The sequence below is a fragment of the Mauremys reevesii genome, linkage group 1 (genome assembly GCF_016161935.1).
Source record: "Mauremys reevesii isolate NIE-2019 linkage group 1, ASM1616193v1, whole genome shotgun sequence".
In the NCBI taxonomy this organism is placed as follows: domain Eukaryota; kingdom Metazoa; phylum Chordata; order Testudines; family Geoemydidae; genus Mauremys; species Mauremys reevesii.
Window position 1 is genome coordinate 157960170 of NC_052623.1, and position 25307 is coordinate 157985476.

Sequence of the window (25307 nt, forward strand, 5' to 3'; positions counted from 1 at the left end):
CATCTCTCTATCTGCCACTGTTCTATTTTTAATTAGAATTTCAACCACATTACCAGATATAAATGTAAAGCTGTCTTGTATGCACTTTCATGGCTTGCACTACAGCTTTTTAAAAATATATGTACACTTGCTATCCTCAAAATCTTTCAGTAATATAGTGATTAATAAACAAAAAAAGACTGCATGTTTGTAGTAGCTGCACAGTCACTTTATTCTTAAGCTCTTTCAGAACTCTCGGATGTATACCATCTAGGTCTTGTGACTTACTGCTTTTTAAAATGTTTGTTCCAACATCTTATATTCTGACACCTCACACTCAGCACCTCATCTTTATTACTAGAAAGGAGGTTCAGGATAGGAATCTTCCTAACATCCTCCGGCGTGAAGATTAATACAAACAAATAATTTAGGGTCTCAATAACATCCTTATCCTCCTTAATTGCTCTTTTAACCTCTAGTGATACTAAGGACCCAAAGATTCTTTCATTCTAACAGACGCAGGAAGCTAATATATTGTTTTCTACCTTTATATATTTGCTCTTCAGAATCTATTTTGGCCCTCTTACATATTACCTGCTTTAATTTATGCTTCTAGTGATTGGTTTCTCTTGGTTAGATTTCTGCATTTTGAAGTCTCTCTGGCTCAGATAGCCCTCTAAGTTTGCCATGTAGTCATAGTTTACTTCCTACTTTCCTTGTTCCCTTGTGTTCAGAAGTAAGCATACCTAGCCCACATATCACATATGCTGTCTCACATGGGGGGTTCCCCACTGTGTATTCTAAAAATATATTGGGCCATTCAACATATTAGCAAGGGAAAATGGGTTACATGTTCAGGGCTGGTTCATCATATGTAAACCAGACACTGTGGCTGACCCTGGATGAGAGAGACTCAATCCAAGAAATAAGTGAGGAAATGCTTGTTGGTATGGTAGGAAGCAAAGAGTAATTAGGTGAATTGGTATATGACGTCTCCTTTGATTGAAGGGATCTGCCTGCTCTTTGCGACACATGTTCATGAGTTTGAGGGCCAGGGCAGGTCTTGAAGTTGGTGCATCTGTTGGGGATAGAGGTAACAGCAGACCAATACTTCTTTTTTTTTTAAATCTCTGCTTGGGTGGAAGGTTCCAAATTCACTGTCACATGTAGACCTCCGTCCCTTTAGACTTGCTTCCTGCTTTGGTCTGACACAGCCCTAAGCGTGCTGACTTATAGAGCATGCTGTAAGACTCATTTGCTTTCCCAGACTTTTGAGATCAGGATGAGTGGGAATTTGTTCCCAATAGGCTGATGGAGGAGGAGAATCCCTGTTTTGTTACCAATTTATAGTTTTTGATTACTTACATATTAGATGAGTACATTTCTACAAATCAAAGTAAGTGACTCACCTTCTACTAAAAACCTCAGATCGAACCCACCAGCAATATAAGCTTGTTTAGTTCCAGGGGTTAACATGAAAGTGAAGTGAATAACTATCGCCTACTGAAACTGACTGTGGCAAGAGCTTTTGGATTACTCAAATTACACTGTACTGACATGCTTTAAAGTCCAACTAAGCATTTTCAATGTTAAACGGAAACTTCAGCCCTTGAGATTTCCAACAGGGTGGATTAAATGAGCTGTTCTCCCTGGATTACAAAATATAAAAATGTAATTTTAAGTGTCAAAGGTTTAAAGAGTACATATTTACATAATAAATACGTGTATTTCAATTGAAACTATCTGCACATTTAAGTATGACATGCATTTGATGAAATGTGTGTAGTTTGTACAATACACTACTTTGTATGCAAATACCTGTGCCGTATCCCTGAATGTTAAAGGATGTGGGAAGTTTATAGAATAAAGTACAAAAAGACCCCCATCAAGGTTTGATTTTCACATTTAATATGCTCATGATTCTTTGTTACTTAATACTTCTGTAAAAAGTTATTACAGATTTATAGATTATTGCAGTGATTTCTAAGGAAGATTGTCAGCCCTGCGGCTGAAGCTACACATTGTATACATTATTAGTCACTGGCACTATTTACTACAGCATGAAGGACAATACCTTATAAATAAAGATAAAGCAACATTTAACTGGAAAACATTCAGATTGAAAATGGAGATTTCCTTCTTACATTGCTGTAACATAGCTATATCCCACAAATTACATTTTAAAAATGCTATTTTCTGAATGGTCACAGAATAAAAAAGTCATGATGAAAATTAACCAGTTTTGTCCAGAAATGCTATTATGAGCACACTGCAGTTTTTCAGCAAATCTTATGCCAAGCGTCAGAAGGCAAAAGCCTAAAACATAAAAGCTTCCAATTTGTCTGGCTAGTCCATTCTCCTTGCTCTGGAGCGATCAGTGACCCACACTGCTTTGCTTTAAGACAGTGCACTAATCACTACTACTGTTCTTTGTTGTGGTTGATGCCATCAGGAAGACAAAATTCAGGTCCTTAAGATGCAAGTCCTAACAAAAAGCCTCCAACAAATCCACTGGATACTACTATATTCTGTTTGATAAATTCTGTTGACTGAAAAAGAAAATAGTTTTTAGTTATCTATGTAAAAGCATTACACCTAATGGGACCATTTAGTATTTTCATCATGATTAACCAAGAACAGAGGTTTGTACTATTTTTAATAAACTTAATTTTTCAAAACTTGTTATTTTAGCAGATATAGCACATGGTGGAGTCAGGTATAGTGCATGCAGACTCTGCAAACTTTAACAATGCGCCTCATTTTTGACTTCTAGCAATGCTCTTATGCCAATATTGGCCTTTTTCTGTGCAGAAACTCTGCACTGTACACTTCTTTTGTAAAAATGTGAGCGCTAGGGTAAGACCACTAAACTCATTTCAGTTTTAACCAGACACAGGGAATTATTATAATTAGATTAATTATAATCTCAAGGTCACTTCTTTCTGATCCACACTTTTGTAACCTTTAATCCTGTAAATCATATACCATAGGAAAGCATCGTACTATATCAACAGATGTTTGGATATAAGTAGCAACACAATATAATCTGCGTGTTATGACAGGTATGCAAAATAAATATGATTTACATCTTTTCTATGATGTAATAGGTATTGTGTAAAACAAAAACGTTAGGTATTTCAGACAACGGAGAAGTCTACAATTTTAAAATCAAAGCCATTTGAACATGATTTCATTCCTCCCTCGTCCACTCCTCAGCCTGTCAAAAAAGACTGATTAAATTACATCTGATTTAGAGAGCTGTATACCAAGTTTCAGACTGGAATTAAAATTATAAAAACAATTTGGCAACCGAGGTATAATTCTATATAGGTTATGTTGGAAACACTAACATCTTTAACTACAGAGACACCAGTGTGGGCATTGCTATGATTCTCTTCAGCATAACAAAAATCAGACTTCAAGACAAGTAGTCAGAAAATTAGATACATATGTGTTTCAAGTGTGCACAAAAAAGCGCACCCAAACATCTCCTGGCAAAAAAGACTCACTTTTTCTAATATGCTGTTGGTAGAGGGAAGTCCTCAAACGAGAAACTATTCCTAAAACTAAATGGGCCTCAGCTATATTAGAAAAGTGTTGGTAGTTTCTCTTCAGTGCATCAACATTATGCACATCACAGACACATTCACTAAACTGGTTCAAGGAATGAGGTGGACAACTCCATGCAATCTAAAGCATAGTTCCCATTACTTGTACATAGGCAAACTCATTCCTCATTTTAAAGTCAATATGAAAACACTTAGGGTTAATTACTTTTAGTACAGTACTTCACTAGCAATTATTTTAGAGATTCTCTGCATTTGTTTGGTTAAGAGTATAGCAGGGGACAGTAAAGCCTTGTAGATGGACGTTTGCACCACCTCCTGTTACCCAGATGTGAAGCTCAAAGATTACTAACACCTATAGATTTAATACCAGCTCCAAAATGTTTTCACTTAATTCAAAATGGGGGAAAGGGTAACTTTTTTCAAAATCATAATTTTGAGCTGCACCACCACCAAAAAGCAAATATATTTTACTCAAGTAAAGTCATAAGCAACCAATATTTTACAATATTTTCTGGCCTTAGAGCAGGATACAAATTCCCAGAACTGCCACATGGCTGTTGTACCTCTCTATTTTATGAAGACAATCCCTGAAGGCTGATCACCATAAGACAAGTAATTGCTATGGTCTGGCATGAGAACAAAAAATCTCACCTGGAAGTGAACATTAGTATAACAAATAGGTACTGGGCTTTCCTGCAGGATTTCTAACATTTATTACAACACAGAAATATGTTCTGTTGGTGAGATTGTGTAAGCCTTTCCTAAGAAGCGGGACTATGCTCCTCAAATTTTGCACATGCCATCTAGAATTTTAGTTATCAGGCATAACTATGACCAAATGCAGTGGAAGGCCAGAAACCTCAATCAGTGAAATGAAAAAGCACACAATTCAGAACAATTTATTTTTTAAAAACATCTTACCTCTTCAATGAGGGTGCTGATTTCGGGTGCTGCCCTGTTCGCACGTTTTTTTATCTGTCTTTTTGCTTTGTTTACATCTTTTTCAACTCTCTTCCAGTCAACTTGCACATATCCACTATGACTGGCAATCTAGGGCAATTAAAAATATATTAAATAAGAACAATTACACTAACCAATCAAATCACAAGATGTTTGTGTCTACTCAATTTTAAAAACCGTTCTGGGTTTTGTTTTTCTAGAGAAAGACAAATGGAAGCTCAAGTACTTCAATTGCAGATGCTACAGATATTGTGTTTTAACATGCCAGAGATTATTTCTGTAATAAATCAAAAATATACTTTGAAAAAGAACTGGCAAGGTTCAATAGATTCTTGTTTCTTTCAACCCTTTTCTACTTTTTATTTTATACTATGCTTGAGATTAATTTACAGGTTAACATATACAGGTCAATTTATATACTCAATATTTATTACTTCTTTACGTGCAGCAAAATAGAAACTGAAAGCACTTTTATCAAAGGACTAAAATGCAGCTTTGTTTCATTTTAGTTTCTTTCAGCATCACTGCTGAAATTTTAATTTAGGACAGGACGCTCAGGGAATCTGTTATCTAAACCTCACACAGAGATAGAGAACCATCCTCTTGTCTTTAGTATTAAACTGTTCAGCATAACAACAACCTAATACTACAGGACTCTAGCCCTCTCCACATCACTAAGCCCCAAATAAATGGTATAAGTATCAGTGAACAACAACATGAACCTCTTCTACCATAATGCCCACAAGATATTAGGCAACTAATTATGGGCAAATAGAGGAGCAGTTGCAGTCAAGTTCATCCTAATTTAAAAAAAAAATCCCCAGACAGCTAAAAAAAAAATCCCACATTTTTTACTATGAAGGTTTTATCCCTTTCCCCCGTATTTTTGTTATTAGGCCCTGAACCTGTAAACACTTAAGCAGCCGTGTAACTTGACACACAAACAGTCGCATTGAAGTCAATGGGACTACTCACATGAGTAAAGTAATGCACATTTAAGTGGCTGTAGGGCCATAGATTGCAAATTTTTTAGGGCAGAGACTGCATTTTCCTATAAGAGTGGAGAACACCTATCACATTGTGGACAATGACTTACTACAAATAATTCCTCTTAATTGGATAACACCACAATTATTCAAGAAAGGAAAATCAAGACTACAAAGCTCTGCGATTGTCTTTTAAATGTTGGGTAAATCAGTCATGTAGCCATTAAAATATATATATATTATCCATAAAACTTTATAGGTAAGTTTTGTTTTCATATGAACTCAAAATCTGAGATTCATCTAGTGAGTAAGTCATACAATGGAATCCTGTTCACAATCTTAAGTATGGGGCCACGAATAACTCCTCCATAATGTCTTGAACTTAAACACCAAATTTTGATTTGCAGTCACTGGGTTCTGCTGAAGCCATTAACTCAAAAGAATCTGCTTAGCTAGATTACCTCGCTGCAGTTACTCACATGGGCTGTGCACACCTTTGTTATGGAACACAGTAAAGAGAATCCAGAAGTAGATGGAAATAGGAAGAGTGCACTAAAGAACCAACTTCTCCAACAGCAAGTTTCACCCATATTCAACCAACCAACCTGAGGAAGGGCTTGTTACCATTAGATAGCATTCAGTTAGTTTTACAACAGACAATGCTTAAACGTTTACCCTGTTCCAGATTTATAAACCTGATGCCTGAATGGGCAGCATTACACATCACACACATGTACACTTTAACAAGGTGTTTAAAGACTCTAACTTTATCATACAGGCGTTAACAAATGAACTAAAAGAAATGGAGAAGTAAATCTTTCTTTTGAAGAGTTAAAATCCAGGGATTAGATCCTCAGCTAGTGTCAACTGACATAGTGCCATTAAAAATATATAAATATATATATATATATACACACACCCACACCCACTACCTCGATATAACACCACCCTATATAACACGAATTTGGATATAACGTGGTAAAGCAGTGCTCGGGGGCGGGGGGGCAAGGCTGTGCACTCCGGTGGATCAAAGCAAGTTCAATATCATGCGGTTTCACCTATAACGCAGTAAGATTTTTTTGGCTTCCAAAGACAGCGTTATATCGAGGTAGAAGTATACATCAATGGAACTACTCTAGTTTACACATGCTAAGGATCTGGCCCAAAATATTTCTATTAAAACTTGTCAGACCTAATGCATTTGCTTAAAGGCAAATTTCCAATATAAGCATTTTATTTGCTTTGGCAGTTCTGTTGAATGCCCCTCTCAAATGGTGCACAAAACTGTTAAGTCAGATATTCAACACAAGAATTTGACAAATCCTCACCTTTTTATCCCCCCCCCCCCCCACCTCCCGGGTGGAATGTTGCCCTCTCCCAACTTCATTGAGATGTCCCAGCATGCATCATTCTGCGATATCATAGCTATCACGGAACACCAGTGGAGTATGTAGCCAGACCAGAATAGGCCAGGTAAATCCTAGTGTTATTTTTGAACCTTGTATGGTTTCCAAAGGTTCCATTTGTTACAGAATTATTTAAGTGAAGACTTGAATCCATCAATGGTGTTCTACATTGAATGAGTCCAAATATGGAAGAGAAAGAATAAATGACTTACTATAAAGCTTTTTATGATTAAATAATGGCTAACGGAAGATTGACTCAAACACAGACCTTAGTCTAACAGGAGCAAAAAGCAATAAAAACATTTTGCCACTAAACTGAACAGATATGACTAATATACACAAGTAAAGGGGCATGCAGCATCAATATCCTCAGATGCCCCAGGAACCTCTCAGACTCTCACTGCTGAGTGGCAACTTTGCATTATTTATTTACACTTCCACCACCAATACAGTCCCATGGAACAATATTGTCTACAGTGATTCTCTAACTTTAGACCTTTCTTGAAGGGCCAGGAAGGAACAGAGGTCTCCCTTCCTTGAGATCTTTGCACACATTGGGCTCAGCTAACCCTGGTTACTCCCTCTCTATAATTCCTTCCTATGACCTCTTACCAGCGGACAAATTGGCTCACACAGTCTGATCAGCCAATTAGCTGATTAATGCCTAAGTGATCAGAGTGTTAGAGCTCACTTACTAGCTCTCAGCACTCTGCCACAAGAACAGATCTCTCAAGTGACAAGGTGCTTTAAAAAACACCACCAAAGTCACTTTTCAGAGGGGAACCACATTTTAAGGATTTGGCATGTTTCTCCATAGTTCTCCCTACTACAAGGAACCAGTTAATCTAAAGGCTATAAAAGGAAAGATGTTAAGTTTGTTACTGTTTGTTATGAGAAATGAATTATTTTTGTTATTTTTATTTTTCCAATGCCTATCTATTATAGTGGACTTGAACTGGCTTTGTATCAGGCACATTAGGATAATTTAATCTTTTTTATAAAAAATGATACACAATTAATCAAATTAAATTGTTCAAAATATCAAACTTCCATGAAATTTGATGAGGAAAATAAGGTCTTGACTTATAAAAGCCATTCCAATTCCTTAACGGATTATTTTCCTTCTCTCTCCCCACCCCTAAAAGACTACTTTTTAATAGGATCGGTTGTAACATTGCAATTGAACTAGCCTGTTTTCAGAATTTGACTTATCTGCTACCTGTGAGACACTAACCACATAATATATTTTGTTTTTAGTTTCCAACTAGATCCCTTGAAATCAATTTAATATACACTAAAAAGAAGTTAGAAGGTTTTTCTTGAATTTCAAAAACTACACAAATAGGACTTTACTTGAGTACGCGTCCCCCTTCTTGTTCCAGTGGATTCCTCTGGTATCAGTAACTTCTCAACATTTTGCATTAACTAAACTTGCAACTTCAACGAAACTTAAAAAAAAAAAGTTAATTTCCAGTCACCTGCCAAAAACCCTTCTACCTGTTCAATGAATGCATTCAGCATATTCCTGAATTAAAGTGAATTTACACTGTGTATTTACAGATGATTTTTAAAAGGAAAAACTTTAAAGACTATGGAAATGTAATTGGACTACCATGCAATTTACGACTAATCTTTAATATGCAAAGTACCTAGAATTAAATGACTTAGACATTTTCTTCATTTACTTCTATCAGAAGATGATCTGAATCAAAGATGGAGACAACTGAACCTAAATGTACAAATGAGGTATAACAGTTCAAGTCTGTCCAATCCTCCCCCCATAAGTTTCCTTATCAGATATTTTCCACAGAAAAGGCCAACACACAAAAAATCAAGATGTACATAAACAGATACAGGAAACCTGTTTTCCCCATTTGTATATAGGCTCGTTAGTGATTTACAAGCTTTTTGTTTCTTTTTTTAAATTCAAAATTTGCATGACACAAATTGATACGGCTAGCCAAGTGGTAGAATGTTGTACTGCTAAGCAGGAAAGCCAGTTCTGAAACACAAACCTATGCTCTTCTGGACAAATGGAATTTAAATACTGAAGTGCAATGAGCACTCCTAAACCCCACAGGTTGTGCCTACACGAAGAACTGAATCATTATCAACCGATCCAGAGGTGTAATGCACTTGTTTAAGGCAAACAATTCAGCGTATCCATGCTAGTCAGACTGATTTGTGCACCATCTCCATATGTGGGTTATTCTAAATCATTTCAGATGCGACGCCCTTGGGATACAAGTCCCTCAGTTCCAGACAACTCACAGCAATAGTCAATCTTAGATATTTCAGAAGGTCATCAGTAGAGAGAGAGAGAGAGACACACACAGACACACATTTTTGGGAAAACTATCAGAACCGTTTCAGTTTGACCCATTTCAGTGTTGTCCCCACTGGCACTAAAATAGATCAGATTGAAACATTTCTCAGACCTGCTGAAAACCCGCAGTTTTTGGAACATATGTAAACTAACTGGAGTACCTGTGTGAGAACGACAACACAACACTTAACAAGGATCTAGAGGAATCAAGTAAAAAGTAAAATTTGCTAGTGGATGGAAGTGACCTCAGAGTGCAACAACATTTTGGCTAATTAAGGAGCAGCACTTTGAGGTCCCAAACTAATACATAAGGAAAAGTGGGAGAGGTTTTTCGGAAACTTCAGGGACCCTATTAGTGAGAAGAAGATTGTCCAGTCTTTAAAATGGCGGGTATAAATATTGGATTTGGAAATGGATTAGGCCACATGTCATTCTGAGATGGGGAGGGGCAGTGGCCATAATTAACCACTGGAACAGCTTTCCAAGGCATGTGGTAGATTCTCCATTACTCAAAGTCTTTAACTTAAAATTGGAGGTCTTTCTAAAGTATATGTTCTTGATCAATCCCATATCACTGGATATAATGCAGGAGGTCAGACTAGATGATGATAATATTTTTTCCTCAAAATCTATTAATCTGGCCTACACTAGAGATGACAAGGTGAGAACAGCTGGGCAGCCGGGAGAGGTCAGAAGAAGCTGAGGAAAAGGTGAGGAAAAGGTGATATAACTAGAAATGCTAGTGCTAAGGGAAAGAGTACTCTCAAAAGTGGGCCAAAGAGCTGAGCTAGCAGCAGCTGAAGAAAAGGAAATAAAATGTGGAAGGAGTCTCAAATAGATGCTGGAGGAGACAATCTGTCCACAGTTATTCTTATATTAAGAATTTCTAATGCAATTACTTGTATCAAATTTTTATATCTTCAAAATTACACAACCATAATAAACTAGGTTTCAGAGTAGCAGCCATGTTAGTCTGTATCTGCAAAAAAGAACAGGAGTACTTGTGGCACCTCAGAGACTAACAAATTTATTTGAGCATAAGATTTCATGGGCTACAGCCCACTTCATGAGATGCATAGACTGGAACATACAGTAAGAAGATATATATACATTCAGAGAACATGAAAAGGTGGGAGTTGCCCTGCCAACTCTAAGAGGCTAATTAATTAAGATGAGCTATTAAGATGATTTGACTGACAATTATCTGAAATGGGCCATATTGATTATCACTACAAAAGGTTTTTTTCTCCTGCTGATAATAGCTCATCTTAATTAATTAGCCTTTTAGAGTTGGTAGGGCAACTCCCACCTTTTCATGTTCTCTGTACATATATGTATCTTCTTACTGTACGTTCCATTTTATGCATCTGATGAAGTGGGCTGTAACCCATGAAATCTTATGCTCAAATAAATTTGTTAGTCTCTAAGGTGCACAAGTACTCCTAACAATAAACTAGACACCTAGACTATGACTGAATTAGACTCCTTTGACACTTAGGTACTTTTGAGATTCCATCCCCCTGTTAACAGAAAATAAAGATTGCTTACATTCCTTGATCTCTGCAACCACAATTTTATAATCAATTTGCTAAGTCTGGCAATATCAACTCAAAAATAGTATTTCAATTTCTGCAATACGTTTTCATTTTTTCAGCTCACTTGAAACTATTTTTATTTAAAAACATTTGATTATTCCTGATTGTTATAATATTTCTGATCAATAGCTTTAAGAAACCGTACGTAAAACTAAGTAAAAACATACCAGCACGGCAGCAGTATTTTTCTATTAATTGGTAAGACTAATATAAGAAACAGATATGGAACTCACCTTCCCCTTCCCAACCCAAGTATAAGCCAGTAGCTGAGTTTTTTCCATATAATTCAATTATAAAACATTCCCTAAATATTAAAATATGAAATTCTATATACCTGAAGTAGAAGAAATCCACCACCTACTGCAGTTGCTGCAAGTTTTCCAACTTTCTGGAACAAAAATCCTGCACACCTTAGAAGACCCAAAAAAACAACATTCCAATAAAGTTAAGATTGTCTGGCCCACAATGCCATTTTTCAGAATTTTCATATAAAACCCTACTAAAATTTTGGATTCCTAAAATGACAGCATTTCACTTTCCTATTTCTTACTCTGCAACCTGCAAATTATGAGAAATTATAGATTTATGTAATACAAACACTTTTTGGTGATGTAGATCAAGCACAAGTCTAGATCAGTAGGGATGTTATCAGCTAATGGTTATTTGATGTCCTCTGGGAAGTGAGTTGGTGGCTTCAGGCCTTGTCTACACAAAATAATGTAATTAAATTGCACTACTTTAAATGGTACAATCAGTTAAAGCATTACAACCCCCTTAGTGCAAACAGTTATATCGGTATAAAGTGGCCTTTTATAGGTACACCTCTACCCAGATATAACGTGACCCGATAGAACACGAATTTGGATATAAAGCAGCCCTTGGGGAGGGATGGGGGGGGGGGGAGGGCTGCATGCTCTGGCGGATGAAAGCAAGTTCGATATAAAGTGGTTTGACCTATAATGCAGTAAGATTTTTTGGCTCCTGAGGACAGCGTTATATCAGGGTAGAGGTGTATATCTATTCTGGTAGGGAAGGAGAAATAAGCTATACTGGTTAAAGAGACTTTTGTACCAATATAACTGCATCCACAGTAGGGGCTATACCGATTTAACTATTTCAGTAAAAAAATAAACACCCCTCCCCCAAAAGAACAAAATAGTTAAACCAGCACAAAAAACTGCATGTAGACAAGGTCATAGTCTATTTTTGAGTGGAGAAAAGCTTCCATTCTATTTAACATTCTTGTTGGCAGACTCTGAGATCAGTCCACCACCTTGTCAGTTCTAGCACTGGCCTGTGCATGCCAAGTCTGAAGTATTTTTCTAAGGCTGTTAGAAACAGGTTTCACTACCACTCCACAAACTGCATCTGTTTTATAGAAAAAGTACTTCAATTTCTAGACTCCTTGATTTGGCACTTTTTGTGATTTTGGCACTAAATTCCCATTACACTTTGTTCTAAAAACTCCAAAGGCTTTTGTACATTTATCTATTATTTATAAAAACTGCAGGGAGACACAAACAGGTTAAAAATCATATTGAAACTACTAATTCCCCAACTCTATTATTAAACACCTCATATTATTTAAACAATTTTAAAATAATAATGGTCTTTTCACCATTTATGCTTTTTTGTGTGTTTTTACACTTTACTCAGCTTGTACAATAGAGATTCATTCCACTGTCATTTAGCCCGTTCTACTTTCAGGTTCTCATGCGTTAGCATTTTAAACATAATAGCATTGTTTAAATCCAAAAATATCTGTTTTCATTAACTTAAAAAAAGTGTTGTAATATAATATTAATGTTTTAATATTAGAACTTAAGTTAATACTTTGTACTTATGATTGTAAACTTTTTTTTAAACACAGAACACTCAGATGAAATACCTTTTTTAGCTAAACTGATACAACAGAACTTCACATTTCACTATCTGTAAGAAAAACTGTATAGAAGTTGTTCAATTTCAAGTGGCTTTTGCTTTTAAACAAAAAAGCACCTTCACCTAAAAAAATGTATTTGGGGCCCTTGACTAAGTCTGCCCCACATTTCTTCTGATCTGTTTTACATGTAAGTAAACATGTAACAAAACAAACAGGCCCTCATGTCTGTATTATAACTAATAAAATATGCTACTCATTAGCAACACTAGCATTATATACCATAATTTTCCATTTGTTTGTTAAAGACATGATCTTAAGAGTTCTGTCACTTCTTCAAAGCTCTTTTGCAATAATTGGCAAGGGCTCTCTTTTATAATAGGTGTGTTTTACTGACTGACACTAGGCAGTGCTTTTGAGGTGTGATCTAGTGCCAGTTCTTTCCTTATCTCTTGAATTTACAGTTATTAATTAGGAAACCATGCAAACTCAAACAGTTTATCACTTTGAATGATACAGAACAGAGCAGTCAAATGCATGGCACAATAATCAAAAGTGATCCTCTCTCACCAGCCAGTCACTCCACCCATTACAATCTGAGTGGCTACAGAATACTTTTCTACAATTGGTCCAGAATTTCGGCCAAACACACGATTCCACCAATGGTGACGCCTTGCATATTCTGTTAAATCCAATACTTCATACGAATCATCATCACAGTCGTGCTCTTTAAAAAAATAAAAATTACCATAGATGATTCTTCTTTTAGCGAGTGTTCAAAGCAAGTTATAAAAGCATTAGTTCTAAACTTCTCAATTGTGTAGTAAATTTATGCTTTATGAGAACTAAAACAATTAATAAAATAACTGTAAGTAGTTGGGTAAAAAAGTCTCAGCCTTTTTTAAATTTTGAGGTAAATATGGGTCAACAGGCTAGTAAATTAAGAAGATAATACCACAGCTTTATGTGTGTATCACATTACTATCAGTTGCAATCAATATTTAATGGGCTTGAAATAGAGGGCAAGTGACTCAAATAACAGAAACAGCAGCACCAACAAGCTGGCACTGAACTTTCCTGTTACCAGGTAACCAATAGTAAGTAGCTGCAACTACAAACTGTTCACTTTAATACACAGGGGACAGAAACGTCACATAAGGATTATTTGTATTAGGCCTGGTCTAGACCCAGTTTTTGTACTAGGATTATGATGGTTAGGGGTGTGATTATTTTTAACCCAAATAGTTATAGTTTTACACCCCCTACTGTGGCTGCAACTGTACTAGTATAAAGATGTATTACTCTTGTATAATTTACTTCCCTTCTTGACCAGGGACACACATACCAAGATAAAGCACATTTACGTTGATATAACTGTGTCCACACTAGAGAGAACTATACCAGCTAATGGTGGTACAACTTTTGTATTTAGACAACCCTAAAGAGGAAAAAAGCTATGGCAATTTCTTCATCCTCACCCCAACTCTGCAAAGTACCTTGTAATTTAACCTCTTGGCTTTAATGGGCTTTGAATAAGGCCCTAAATGGCAAAGTCTGTTCATTCTTCTCCTTTCTTGCCTGTGCTAGGATTTCTGGGGGCATTTGTTGACTAGACATTTCGATGGCACACTTTATCTGAAGAGCTGACCCTGCATTAAACACAGTCACGCCCTGCAGCCCTGACCCCCGCAAGCAGCCCGGCTGTCCCCAGCCCACAGGCGGGGAAGCCGCACACAGAGCCCCAGGGGCTTCGCCAGAGACGCCGCCGTGGCAGCAAGGACGGAGCCCGGGAGTCCTGGCCCCGAGCCCCAGCCCCGCCCCGGGGGCAGCCACTTCCCAGCAGCACAGGGCGGCGGCAGCGGCGCTTCCTCCCAACCCCCCTCCGCCCCGGAGCTACCCCGCGCCGCCCCCGCCAAGCCCCTCCCCCGGCCGGGCACGGGGGCGCTCGGGGCAGGGAAGCTCCCACTAGGGGGCCCGACTGAGGCGGGAACGAGGCTCCCCGCGAGGGGACCAGGCCGGGCCCCACAGCGGCGGCCGCGCCCACTCACCCGAGGCGGAGCGAGGCCTCCCAGCCGCCATGTTAGCGACTGTTTACTGGGGGGGGGGCTGGAGCGGAGCGGCTCCGCCCACTGGGCGCTCTGCACCGCCAGACGCCGCGCTCTATGATCCCGCCGCTCCGCTCGGCTGAGCCGGAGGCAGGCGCAGAAGGCTCCGCGAATAGCGGCGCCGGACCTCGCCGCTGGCCGACAGGGTGTGGGGATGACGTCACCGCCACCGCTGCCCCGGGGGGTTGTGGGGATTGTAGTTCTGCTGGCTGGCCCTTTGCGCCGGCCAGGCTGGCGTGGCGAGCGGAGTTCCTGGGAGTGAGCGCCTTGCGAGCCTCACCCTGTGCGGGGCCGGGGCCGGCAGCTGCTCTATCGTGATGCCAACTTTTCCCAACCTAGCGCTAAACAGTTCCCAAAACTGATGAAAAATTCTCAGATAAAGTTTTTTACAGTGCTTCTGTGTCCTGGGAAACTTCCCAAAACTTGGGAATTTGTGAGTAAAATGTTTAAACTTGGGAAATTGGGAATTTTCTTTCAAAACATTTTACTAAAAAATTTCCAGATTTTGGGAAATTTCCCAGGATATAGAAGCACTGCGGCAGTGGTGGGCCCAGTTACAAGCCTTCTCGCCCCACCCCCTCCAGCAAGGATGCCAACAGCTGGGGGGTCCCAGCTGCAATTTCCCAGCATGGCCAGCCCCAGGCACTAACAAGTGATGGGGGCAGGCCCGGACCCCACGAGCCATGGCACACACGTACGGGATTCCTTGTTTTCGCCCGCTGGCTTCTGCTCCCTCAGGGCAGCGGGTCCCGCAGGGGGGCAGCAGGGCTAGGTGCCAACTTTGTAACCCCACAAAACCGAACACCTTGGGCCTGCCCCTTCCCCGAGGCCCTGCCCCTGCTCACTATGTTCCCCCTCCCTCCCTCACTTTCACTGGGGTGGGGCTGGGGATGAGGGGTTCAGGAGGGGGCTCCAGGCTGGGGGGGGGGGAGGAGGTGAGGACTCTAACTGGGGGTGCAAGCTTTGGGGTGGGGCCAGAAATGAGGGGTTCAAGGTGCGGGAGGGGGCTAGGGCAGGGAGTTGGGGTGCGGGAGGGGGTGAGGGCTCTGGCTGGGGGTGAGGGCTCTGGGGTGGGGCTAGGGATGAAGGATTTGGGGTGCAGGAGGGGTAGAGGTAGAGACAGACACAATCTTAGCAGCTCTAGAAGCAAAACAATTCTGTTAGTTGCTGTTTTGATCAATAGCCCTAAGAAGACAAAACTCAAACTTTTCATCTGTTTCTGATGTTACTAGATTTGGAGTGTTCATGCTGGAGGCAGTGTGGCCCGGGGGATACAGTTGGGACCAAGAGTAGGAACCCTGGTTTTAATCATGTCTCTGAAACTGACTCACTATATGACCTTGGGCTAATCACTTAATAGTAGGGTTGTCGATTAATAGCAGTTAACTCGTGCGATTAACTCAAAAAAATTAATCGTGATAAAAAATTGTGATTAATCACAGTTTTAATTGCACTGCTAAGAGAATATCAATTGAAATTTATTAAATATTTTGGATTTTTTATGCATTTTCATATATATCTTGTGTTGTAACTGAAATCATTGTATATTTTGATTACAAATATGTGCACTGTAAAAATGATAAACAGAAGAAATAGTATAGTTCAATTCACCTCAGACAAGCACTGTAGTGCAATCTCTTTGTCCTGAAAGTGCAACTTACAAATGTAGATTTTTTGTTGTTGTTACATAACTGCACTCAAAAACAAAACAACGTAAAACTTCAGAGGCTACAGGTCCACTCAGTCCTAGTTCTTGTTCAGCCAATCACTAAGACAAACAAGTTTGTTTACATTTACAGGAGATAATGCTGCTGCTTAGGCGCAGGCACGGGGCCCGATTCCGGGGAATCGGCCTAAAGCCGGCCCTGATAAGCAACCTCTGAACAAACACTGGGGAGGAAATTCCAAAATGATGGCTTAATTCTAGGCCCCAGAGCTAAGTAACATAGTTTTCTGCCAGTGATCGAGAGGAAGAAATCAAGAGAACTCAAAATAGTTAAAAAGCCCTTCTCAGGGAGGGAGGAGGGTCATTTGTGATCAGCAGTTCAGGGAGACAAGTTAACACAGGCAGATACTGTGGAAGAGGTCTAAAGAAGTGGGCCTTCCCCCAGATCCAGGAATTGGTAAGCCTTAGGAAAAGACAGGCAAGCATGTCAACTGTTTATTGTTTTAACATCTATTTTTCTGTGAAATATTTTAATTCTAAAATATTTAGTTGCATGCTTCCACTCTGAGAAAGGTGATGGTTGGAGGATCCAAGAGGTGAAGTGGAGTGAAGTCAGAGCAGTGGTGGGCAGCCAGCAGGCTGCACGTGGCCTATCAAGGTAATCTGCTGGCGGGCTGCGAGATAGTTTGTTTACATTGACTGTCCACAGGCACACACGGCTTCCCAGAGCTCCCAGTGGCCAGGAAAGGTGAACCGTAGCCACTGGGGGCTGCGGGCGGCCGTGCCTGCAAACAGTCACTGTAAACAAACTGTCTCATGGCCCACCAGCGGATTACCCTGACGGGCCACATGCAGCCCACGGGACGCAGGTTGCCCACCACTGAGTCAGACCAGGGAGAGGAGAGAGATGCAGTTAGCTCGGGAACTGTGACAGTTACATTTATCAGTCTTTGTAAAGTTCTTTGAGAACTACAGATGGAAAGTGCTATATAAGGTCTAAGAATTACTATGGATCATAGGGTGACAAATTAATACTGTTTATAATGGGACACATAAAGTTGTTGATTGCCACACATAGCACAAACATTGCACTCTTGTATACTTCCACGACGGTTGCAAAATTCACTACAGTAATTCTTTAAACATTCAGAAAAAGGCAATTCAGAGGCAAAGTTGTTACTCTGTCTTTAACTATCTCCCTCCTGCACCACAAAAGAGGGAGCTTTTTGTGCTGATTTGGTAAATTAAGGCACACCCTTGATATACCTGATATTATTTTAATTAAGTTTCTTTTTTATTACATGTTTCTACAGTCTCTGTATTGGTAACATGAAAGTAGTTGGCATGACTTTAATATAACATCAGGAACATTGTGGCAAAGTAAACATGGGAAAGCAAAGCTGTTCAGGTATGATAACTTTTAAATATTGATTAAACGAGAGGCTGTTGGTGAGTGTTCTTATTGAAATAGGTTTGTTTGAGGTTAAAAAAATGAGTTCTCTTCTATGTGCAATGTGGTTTTACTTTTATTTTAATAATGTGTTTTGTAATGCTTTGTGTTTCAGCTACATACTTAGTTTATAGCTTTTGTTTGACTTAAAAATAAAACTTGTTTTATCTTTTCCCTCATGATCTGGTGTCTGCTTGATTTTTATTATTTTAGCTAGATTGTGCTGGCACTCATCGTGTTCTAAATGGGTTCCAAACATAGAGGAAGACACAGTTCTTACCCTGAAGAATGTAAAAACAAAGAAACGGGTAACAATTTGTTTTTCTAGTTTTTAGAAAGGGTAAACAGGATGACTCGAGTAATTATTGGCCTGATATTCATCCTGGGCAAGATAATGGAGTGGCTGAAATGGGACGTGATTAATATAGAATTAAAAAGGATAATGTGATTAATGCAAATTGACATGAATTTATGAAAAATAGATCCTGCCAAACTAACTTTATCTCTTTTTGATGAGATAACAAGTTTGGTTGATAATGGTAGTAGTGTAGACTTAATATACTTAGACTTTGGTAAGGCATTTGACTTGGCATCGCACATCTTGTTTAAAAAAAACGAAAAAATATAAAATTAACATGGCACACTTTAAATGGATTAATAATTGGCTATTGGATAGGTCTTAAAAAGTAATTGTAAATGTACTACATCATTAGAGTGGGTCATTAAGACAACTCTTAGCCCTGAGGAAACATAGAAAATATTATTTTTATGGCAGTTTATATCCTCTTTAATTTTATCCCTGAAGCTCAGATATCCTATTCCCTTGGTATGTTTGTCCTTTAAGTATGCAGGAGCTGTCTCTGACCCTGAAATTTTCAGGTATTAGAGTGATGGGTGTAAGAAGGAGACCTCCCTCTCTCTCTTTCGCTTGTAAACAGAATGGAGATAGTTACTTATGTAGAGAAGCAATGATCATAAATCAATCACACATACTATTTATACAGTTAACAGATGTCCTCATTAAGTTTATGTAGTATAAGTGCACTCAAACTATTCGTCAAAAACAAGAACAGTTTTGAATAACTTTTTAAACAACTAACAGTAATAGCGTAACAACCGGGCAGGGCAGATTTAAATCAATCCACAGGAGATAAGCAGAAGGTTCTCCAGAAGCCCCCTTTGAGAAGCAAAGAGCCAATATCATATCGTTTTCTACACTCTCAGACACTCATTTTTATTCCTGATACCCTGAACCGGATTCTTAGTAATAAGGTTATTTCAGTTTCTCATAAGAAAAGAAAAACAATGGAGAATTCTAATCAGTAACACACTACTACTAAACAGCATATAAAGGGGAAATTGTTCATCTGAGTCATAGTTGGCAAAGGGAAAACCTTCAATAGCTACAAATACTTAGTCATTGTGAAAATTCACTGCAGCACCTGGCTGTTCTCAGGTCATCTCTAGCTTTTGGGAAAGTTCCTGAAAAGCTTCTTCTGTGGCTCCCTTTATTTTGGCTGAAATAAAGCTCCACGCACTTCCTCCAGGGATCTGAAAACATACACATGGCCAACACAGTCAACCCTGAGACTGTTGGGATTTAGGACTACTGCCAACAGCCCCATTCCCTGTAGTTGTCTCTCGTTTCCATATGCAGATTTCAAAATAACATTTCTCTGTCCAAAAGACTTACATGCCAAAACAGTCCTTGGATTAGTGGAATTGGATCTGTTCTTTGAGGGCAATGTTCTTGCAGAAATTAAGGCCCCCCTGTAGCTTCAGAGACATTCAGCAAATCAGAAATCCATTTTCTTGCACATTGTTACAGGGCAAGAGTGCTTTAATAACCAGACACTTATCTAACTTTGAAGCAGCAATATTTAATATGACTATAATATAAAATAAGTTCTTCAAAAGACAGATTTAATTCAAAATATAGTCCCAGAAGAATCTGATCTGTGAGCAATCAGTTTATTTTGCTTTAAAATCTGATTAACAGTTAGGTATATCGTATTGTAGCTTTATGATCTCAGGTAGAGTGGGTATAAATTTTCCAGATTTTAATTTTTGTATGAAATGTTCTTAACATTTTGATTAAAAACCACATTATGACTGTTTTTTTGAGGGGGGTTGAGAGTTAAATGAAGCTGGTGAGAAACAGAAAATGTTTTCTTCTTTTGTTTTTCATCAGATCTTTGCTTCAGTGGGAATTTTTCAGCCAACTGTAGTCTCAAAATTAATAATCTTCAACTCGTCTCACTACATTTTCAAGAGCCTGATGTATCTATCCTCACTGGAGCACTGAAATCAGGGAGAGGTTTGCATGCGTAAACATGACTGGACACCAGGTTGTTGTCAAAGAGGACAGAGAGAGAGGCTATTCTTCTCTTTCTCAAGCCACTTCGGAAGAAATGTAAAGTTTAAAATTTTTACCAAGAGAAAAGTTCAGTTCAATAAATGCAGGAGGTAGCATGTCCAGTGATAAGAGTAAGGGACTGTGTTTGTTTTCCTGACTGTCACTGACTCACTGCATGACCATGAGCAAGTCACTGTGTGTATCTACACTGGGCTTTTCCAGCATTGTTGTCACCAGTTCATCTCCTCTGGCTACTGCAGTGCAGGGAGCAGTAGTGTATAGAGGGGTCTGGGCAGCCACCAGTGTTTCAACCACTTTGTGGTTTCAGGTTACTCAGAGCAGGCCAGCAGATTTTGGGGCTTTGCATTGGGTCATCTTCCAGGTGGAAGAGAAATTAGTCACATAGGCCCAGCATAGTTTCTTCTAGTCTCTTTTGATTCACAGAATGTACACAAGACCTTCTTTTCCTTGACACAGAGATGGTAAAAAATAACACCAGAACTGCACACAGGTATGCTATTTGCAGAAATCCCACCTAGGACACCACTGTGTTCACGCTGGTAGTCAGAAAACAGCTTCCTTTCAAACCTCTGGGACCCTTCCACCTCGCAAGGTCCTAGACCCCAGGCTCCAGCCCAAACCCCAAAGTCCTACACAGTAATGAAACAGCCCTGCAGCCTGAGCCCTGCAAAGCCCTAGTTAGCTGGCATGGGCCAGCCGTAGTTGTCTAGTTGCTATGCAGACATACCCTTAGTCTCTCTGTGCTACTTTCAGCACACTGGTCTTGTCCACACCAGGGAATCTTACCAAAAGATACTGCTTCCACTGATTCAGCTGCACTGGTGTTGGTGGACGCTATTGTGTAGAAAAGTCTTGGTGGCACTAAACAGTTTTAATTGACATAGTGATAAAAATAGCGGTCTACAGCCTTGTCTACACTAGGGATTCAACAGGTACTTCCGTCAATTCAGCTGAACCAGTAGTAGCTCAGAGAGAATATTTGGAAATATTCCCTAGTGTAGACACGGCCTGTGTCCTGCCAGCTTTCATTTTATCCAGTAACAACACAGGTGGCTGTTCAAAGGTAAATTAGTGGGAAACTAGAGCTAAAGATCATTAAGTTGGGTATCGGTATCTTGAGTCTTTTGAAACACTACTTTACTGCTATCCTTTATAATCTTCAGTAATATCCAGATTTGTCAGCATACAGCAGATTAGTTTTATTTTATACATTTTAGTGTGTTCAATGCAGCTTGTATGATTGTTGGGTTGTTTTGTTTTGTTTTTTTCTCTTTTGATTTATCAATACCACTAAATAATTTGTAGAAATATATTGCTTGTTCATGTCTTCTTCCTAAATCTGTTTAAGATGAAAGAATGATTTGTTTGTGCTGTCATTAAGAAAACCATATGTTAGTGTGGCTTTATGGGGAAGTGTTTTTATTTTTTTAAGCATTTGAGTAAGGTTGACTCCAAAGGAGTCTGAATTGCTCATCCAAGTACAGAGGCTGAACAATGACTGGGCTGCAAGTAATGCCAAAAATCTGTTCAGCTCAGTCCAATTATTTCCAACATTAACATCTGTTTTTGAAAAATGTCTTGATTATGTGATGGGTTGGATCACAGAAACCCCCTAGGAGCTGCCACCTGATATGCCAAGACTACTTCTACCCCTGCCTTCTCTGCCAGCTTGGGGCCCCAGCAACCTGTCCTGCTGAGCCAGACACTTCCGTCTGCTCCAACAAAGACCCAGGGTCTGAATTACTTGCCCCAAAATGTGCAGGTTTACCTGAAAGCAGCTAACTAAAGTGTTCTTGTCTTTAACACTCAGATGCCCAATTCCCAATAGGGTCTAAACCCACATAAATCCGTTTTACCCTGTATAAAGCTTATGCAGGGTAAACTCATAAATTGTTTGCCCTCTATAACACTGATAGAGAGATATAAGTTGTTTGCTCCCCCATGTATTAATACATACTCTGAGTTAATTAATAAGTAAAAAGTGATTTTATTAAATACAGAAAGTAGGATTTAAGTGGTTCCAAGTAGTAACAGACAAAACAAAGTAAGTCACCAAGCAAAATAAAATCAAATGCACAAATCTATGTCTAATCAAACTGAATACAGATAATCTCACCCTCAGAGATGCTTCAGTAATATTTTTCCTCAGACTGGACACCTTCCAGCCCTGGGCACAATTCTTTCCCCTGGTACAGTTCTTGTTCCAGCTCAGGTGGTAACTAGGAGATTCTTCATGATGGCTCCTCTCTCCCCTTTGTTCTGTTCCACTCCTTTATATATCTTTTGTATAAGGTGGGAATCCTTTGTCCCTCTCTGGGTTTCTGCCCCCTCCTTCTCAATGGAAAGACACCAGGTTAAAGATGGATTCCAGTTCAGGTGACATGATCACATGTCACTGCAAGACTTCATTGCCCACTTGCCAGCACACACCACACACGTATACAGGAAGACTTACAGGTAAAACACACCCATCTGTAGACAATTGTCCTGGTTAATGGGAGTCATCAAGATTCCAAACCACCATTAATGGCCACACTTTGCATAATTACAATAGGCCCTCAGAGTTATATTTCATATTTCTAGTTTCAGATACAAGAGTGGTACATTTATAAAAATAGGATGATCACACTCAGTAGGTTATAAGCTTTGTAATGATATCTTACAAGAGACCTTTTGCACGAAGCATATTCCAGTTACAGTATATTCACTCATTAGCATATTTTTTATAAAATTATATAAACTGCAATGTCACAGATTACACCTCTAAAATTTCTTGATGCACAAAGAAAAGTATGCACTCATAAGTTCTATGCATCCTGTCAAGTGTCTTTACAAGTCAACACACATACAAATATCATGAAATTGCCTTTTCATCCAATGATGGAATGATTAAGAATGGACTAGTAGAGTTTGCAGAATCAAAGTGGGGCTGGAGCCTGCAAACACTTATGTATATGAGTAACTAACTCAGGTGAATAGTCCCATTCAGATAAATGGCACTACTCCCTTCGGTAAAGTTCTTAATATGTGTACTTGGTTGCAAGATCAACACCATGCTTTGTACTGTACATTTAGTGTTTATGGATTATGAAGTTAGCGAGGTTTGAAGTGGACTAACTCAGTGTAACAAAACTTATTTGGGGCCCACTTGGGTCTTTCCATTGACTTCACTGGGAATTGAAATAGGCCTTTGGCTCTCAGCCTGATGAACCATCTATATGGTAGCATTTGGTTAAAAGAAAAGGATCAAATCAAATACCAGTGCTTATCTCCAATAGCATGGAGAGAGGCACAGTATAGGAATCTAGACAAAACAGAATAGTGTTGGCTGGGAAATTGTTACCTTCTCCATGATTATTTGAACTGAAGGAACTGCTCTCTCAGCAATGTATCAGTGACCAAGCAAACAGCCTATGGATACTGATGTATACTTGGTGAGTGTTCATGGAAATACCTTTAGAGACTGCAGCTTTTGTACTGGAGGTGGGCAGGAGATGGTTGCTAAGGGCCAGACTTTGACACCCTCATTGACACAGTAGCGATTTACTCTATAAATGTAACAGACCCTTTGGAATTGATGAAACTGTGTGCAGAGTGAGGAATGCATAAAGTGAGTAATGGTGGTAGAATTGGGCCTTAAGTTGGTCAGCCTATGAAGCACTGAATATTGTTATGGATTGGTTTAAACCTCTTGAAACAGCACTTTAAGAAAGATGTGAACAAATTGGAGAAAGTCCAGAGGAGAATAAAAATGATGAAAGGTTTAGAAAACCTGATCTATGAGGAAAGGTTGAAAGAACTGGGCATGCTTAGTTTAGAGAAGAGAAGTCTGGGAGGAGATGTGATAGGGTCATATCAAAACTCTTTCAGAAGCAGAGATTATATATTAATAGATTAATTATTATTAGAGAGATATTATTAGATTTTTTTCCCCTTCAGATTCTACTAAGGTTAAAGAGAAAGGATGGTTTAGTCACATGGTTAGGGTTCAAGGCTTGGGTTCAATTCACTGCTCTGCCACAGACTTTGTGTGTGACCTTAAAGCAAGACACTTAGTCTCTCTGTGCCTCAGTTTGCCATCTGCAGAATGGGGACGATAGCACTTCCCTACCTCACAGGATTGTAGTGAGAATAAATACATTAAAGATTGTAAGGCAGTCAGATACGACAGTTATAGGGGCTATATAAGTACCTAGCATAGATAAGTTTATTCTAGTGCTTAACTCCCCTGTAATGATTTATGTAGAGAGCTGATCTCCTATTCCCCCTCCCCAGCCCTTCCAAAAATGAATTTATTTATTGCTGCTCTGTGACTTTCAGAATATTGTAAAATATTAGAACAATCTGAAAAAAAGATGACCATGAAAAATAGTCTGAGTCAATAATTTCCCTCTTGAGAATGTGTGTCTACTGCCACAAAGGGTGTGGGAGATCATATTCTGAATTTGCATTGGTCTTAAGCAAGGAACATTTCAGTCATGTGGGAATGGAACTTGGCAATTAGGACGCTTTGTGTTAAAATTGGAGACTATAGAAAGAGTGCCAATGTGTCAGACTCACTAAGCTGTGACATGAGCAGAACTTCCAGGAAGGGCCAGAGCAACACTACCTTCTGTTCTCACAGTGTCATACACCAGCGCCTTCCCAAACTGGTCCCAACATATTTTCCCAGTTTTAGAATTTAAAATAAACAAACTTTCCTGTTTCAGGAAATACGCTTTAATGAGTCCATTTTCCCTCTGTATTAAACAATACAGTCACTTACTTAGGGGAATAAACATTATAGTTCCATGTCCTTCAGAGAAAATAAGTAAATCTGGGCTCTGGTTTTGGCTGGCTCCATAAATACAAACAATTTACCTGTTTTTGGCTAATCTTCAGGACTGAACCTTCCTGGTCCTCGGTTTCAGTGCTTAACAAAGGCCTTTCCTAATCAGTGACCAAAGTAGTCCTGTGCCACTGTATGGGGAAGGGCCAGCCAAAGATTCTGGGTCAGGTGACTGGCCCTA

At 39.2% G+C, this 25307-nt stretch overlaps 1 protein-coding gene and 1 long non-coding RNA gene across 2 annotated transcripts; one reads left to right on the forward strand and one right to left on the reverse strand.

The window, feature by feature from the left end:
• Positions 1-1864: 1864 nt before the first annotated feature.
• FUNDC1 (FUN14 domain containing 1) lies at positions 1865-14904 on the reverse strand. Its single transcript, XM_039503116.1, has 5 exons — positions 14749-14904; positions 13271-13427; positions 11156-11231; positions 4470-4598; positions 1865-2528 (listed from the first exon to the last, which is right to left on the reverse strand). Exons 1-5 carry the CDS (start codon positions 14777-14779, stop codon positions 2451-2453), a joined length of 471 nt encoding a protein of 156 aa, XP_039359050.1. The 5' UTR covers positions 14780-14904; the 3' UTR covers positions 1865-2450.
• A 198-nt stretch (positions 14905-15102) lies between these two features.
• On the forward strand, positions 15103-21577 carry LOC120384431. Its single transcript, XR_005588880.1, has 4 exons — positions 15103-15238; positions 17785-17879; positions 18135-18229; positions 20113-21577. It is a non-coding gene; the product is annotated as an uncharacterized LOC120384431 (long non-coding RNA).
• Positions 21578-25307: the final 3730 nt, after the last annotated feature.

Coding starts and splice junctions, on each gene's coding strand:
- FUNDC1 (XM_039503116.1), bottom strand. CDS start 14,779: ATGGCGGCTGGGAGGCCTCGCTCCGCCTCGG. Junction 13,428..14,748: donor GAGGCCTCGCTCCGCCTCGG/GTGAGTGGGCGC, acceptor ATTTTTTTAAAG/AGCACGACTGTGATGATGAT. Junction 11,232..13,270: donor ATGGGTGGAGTGACTGGCTG/GTGAGAGAGGAT, acceptor GGGTCTTCTAAG/GTGTGCAGGATTTTTGTTCC.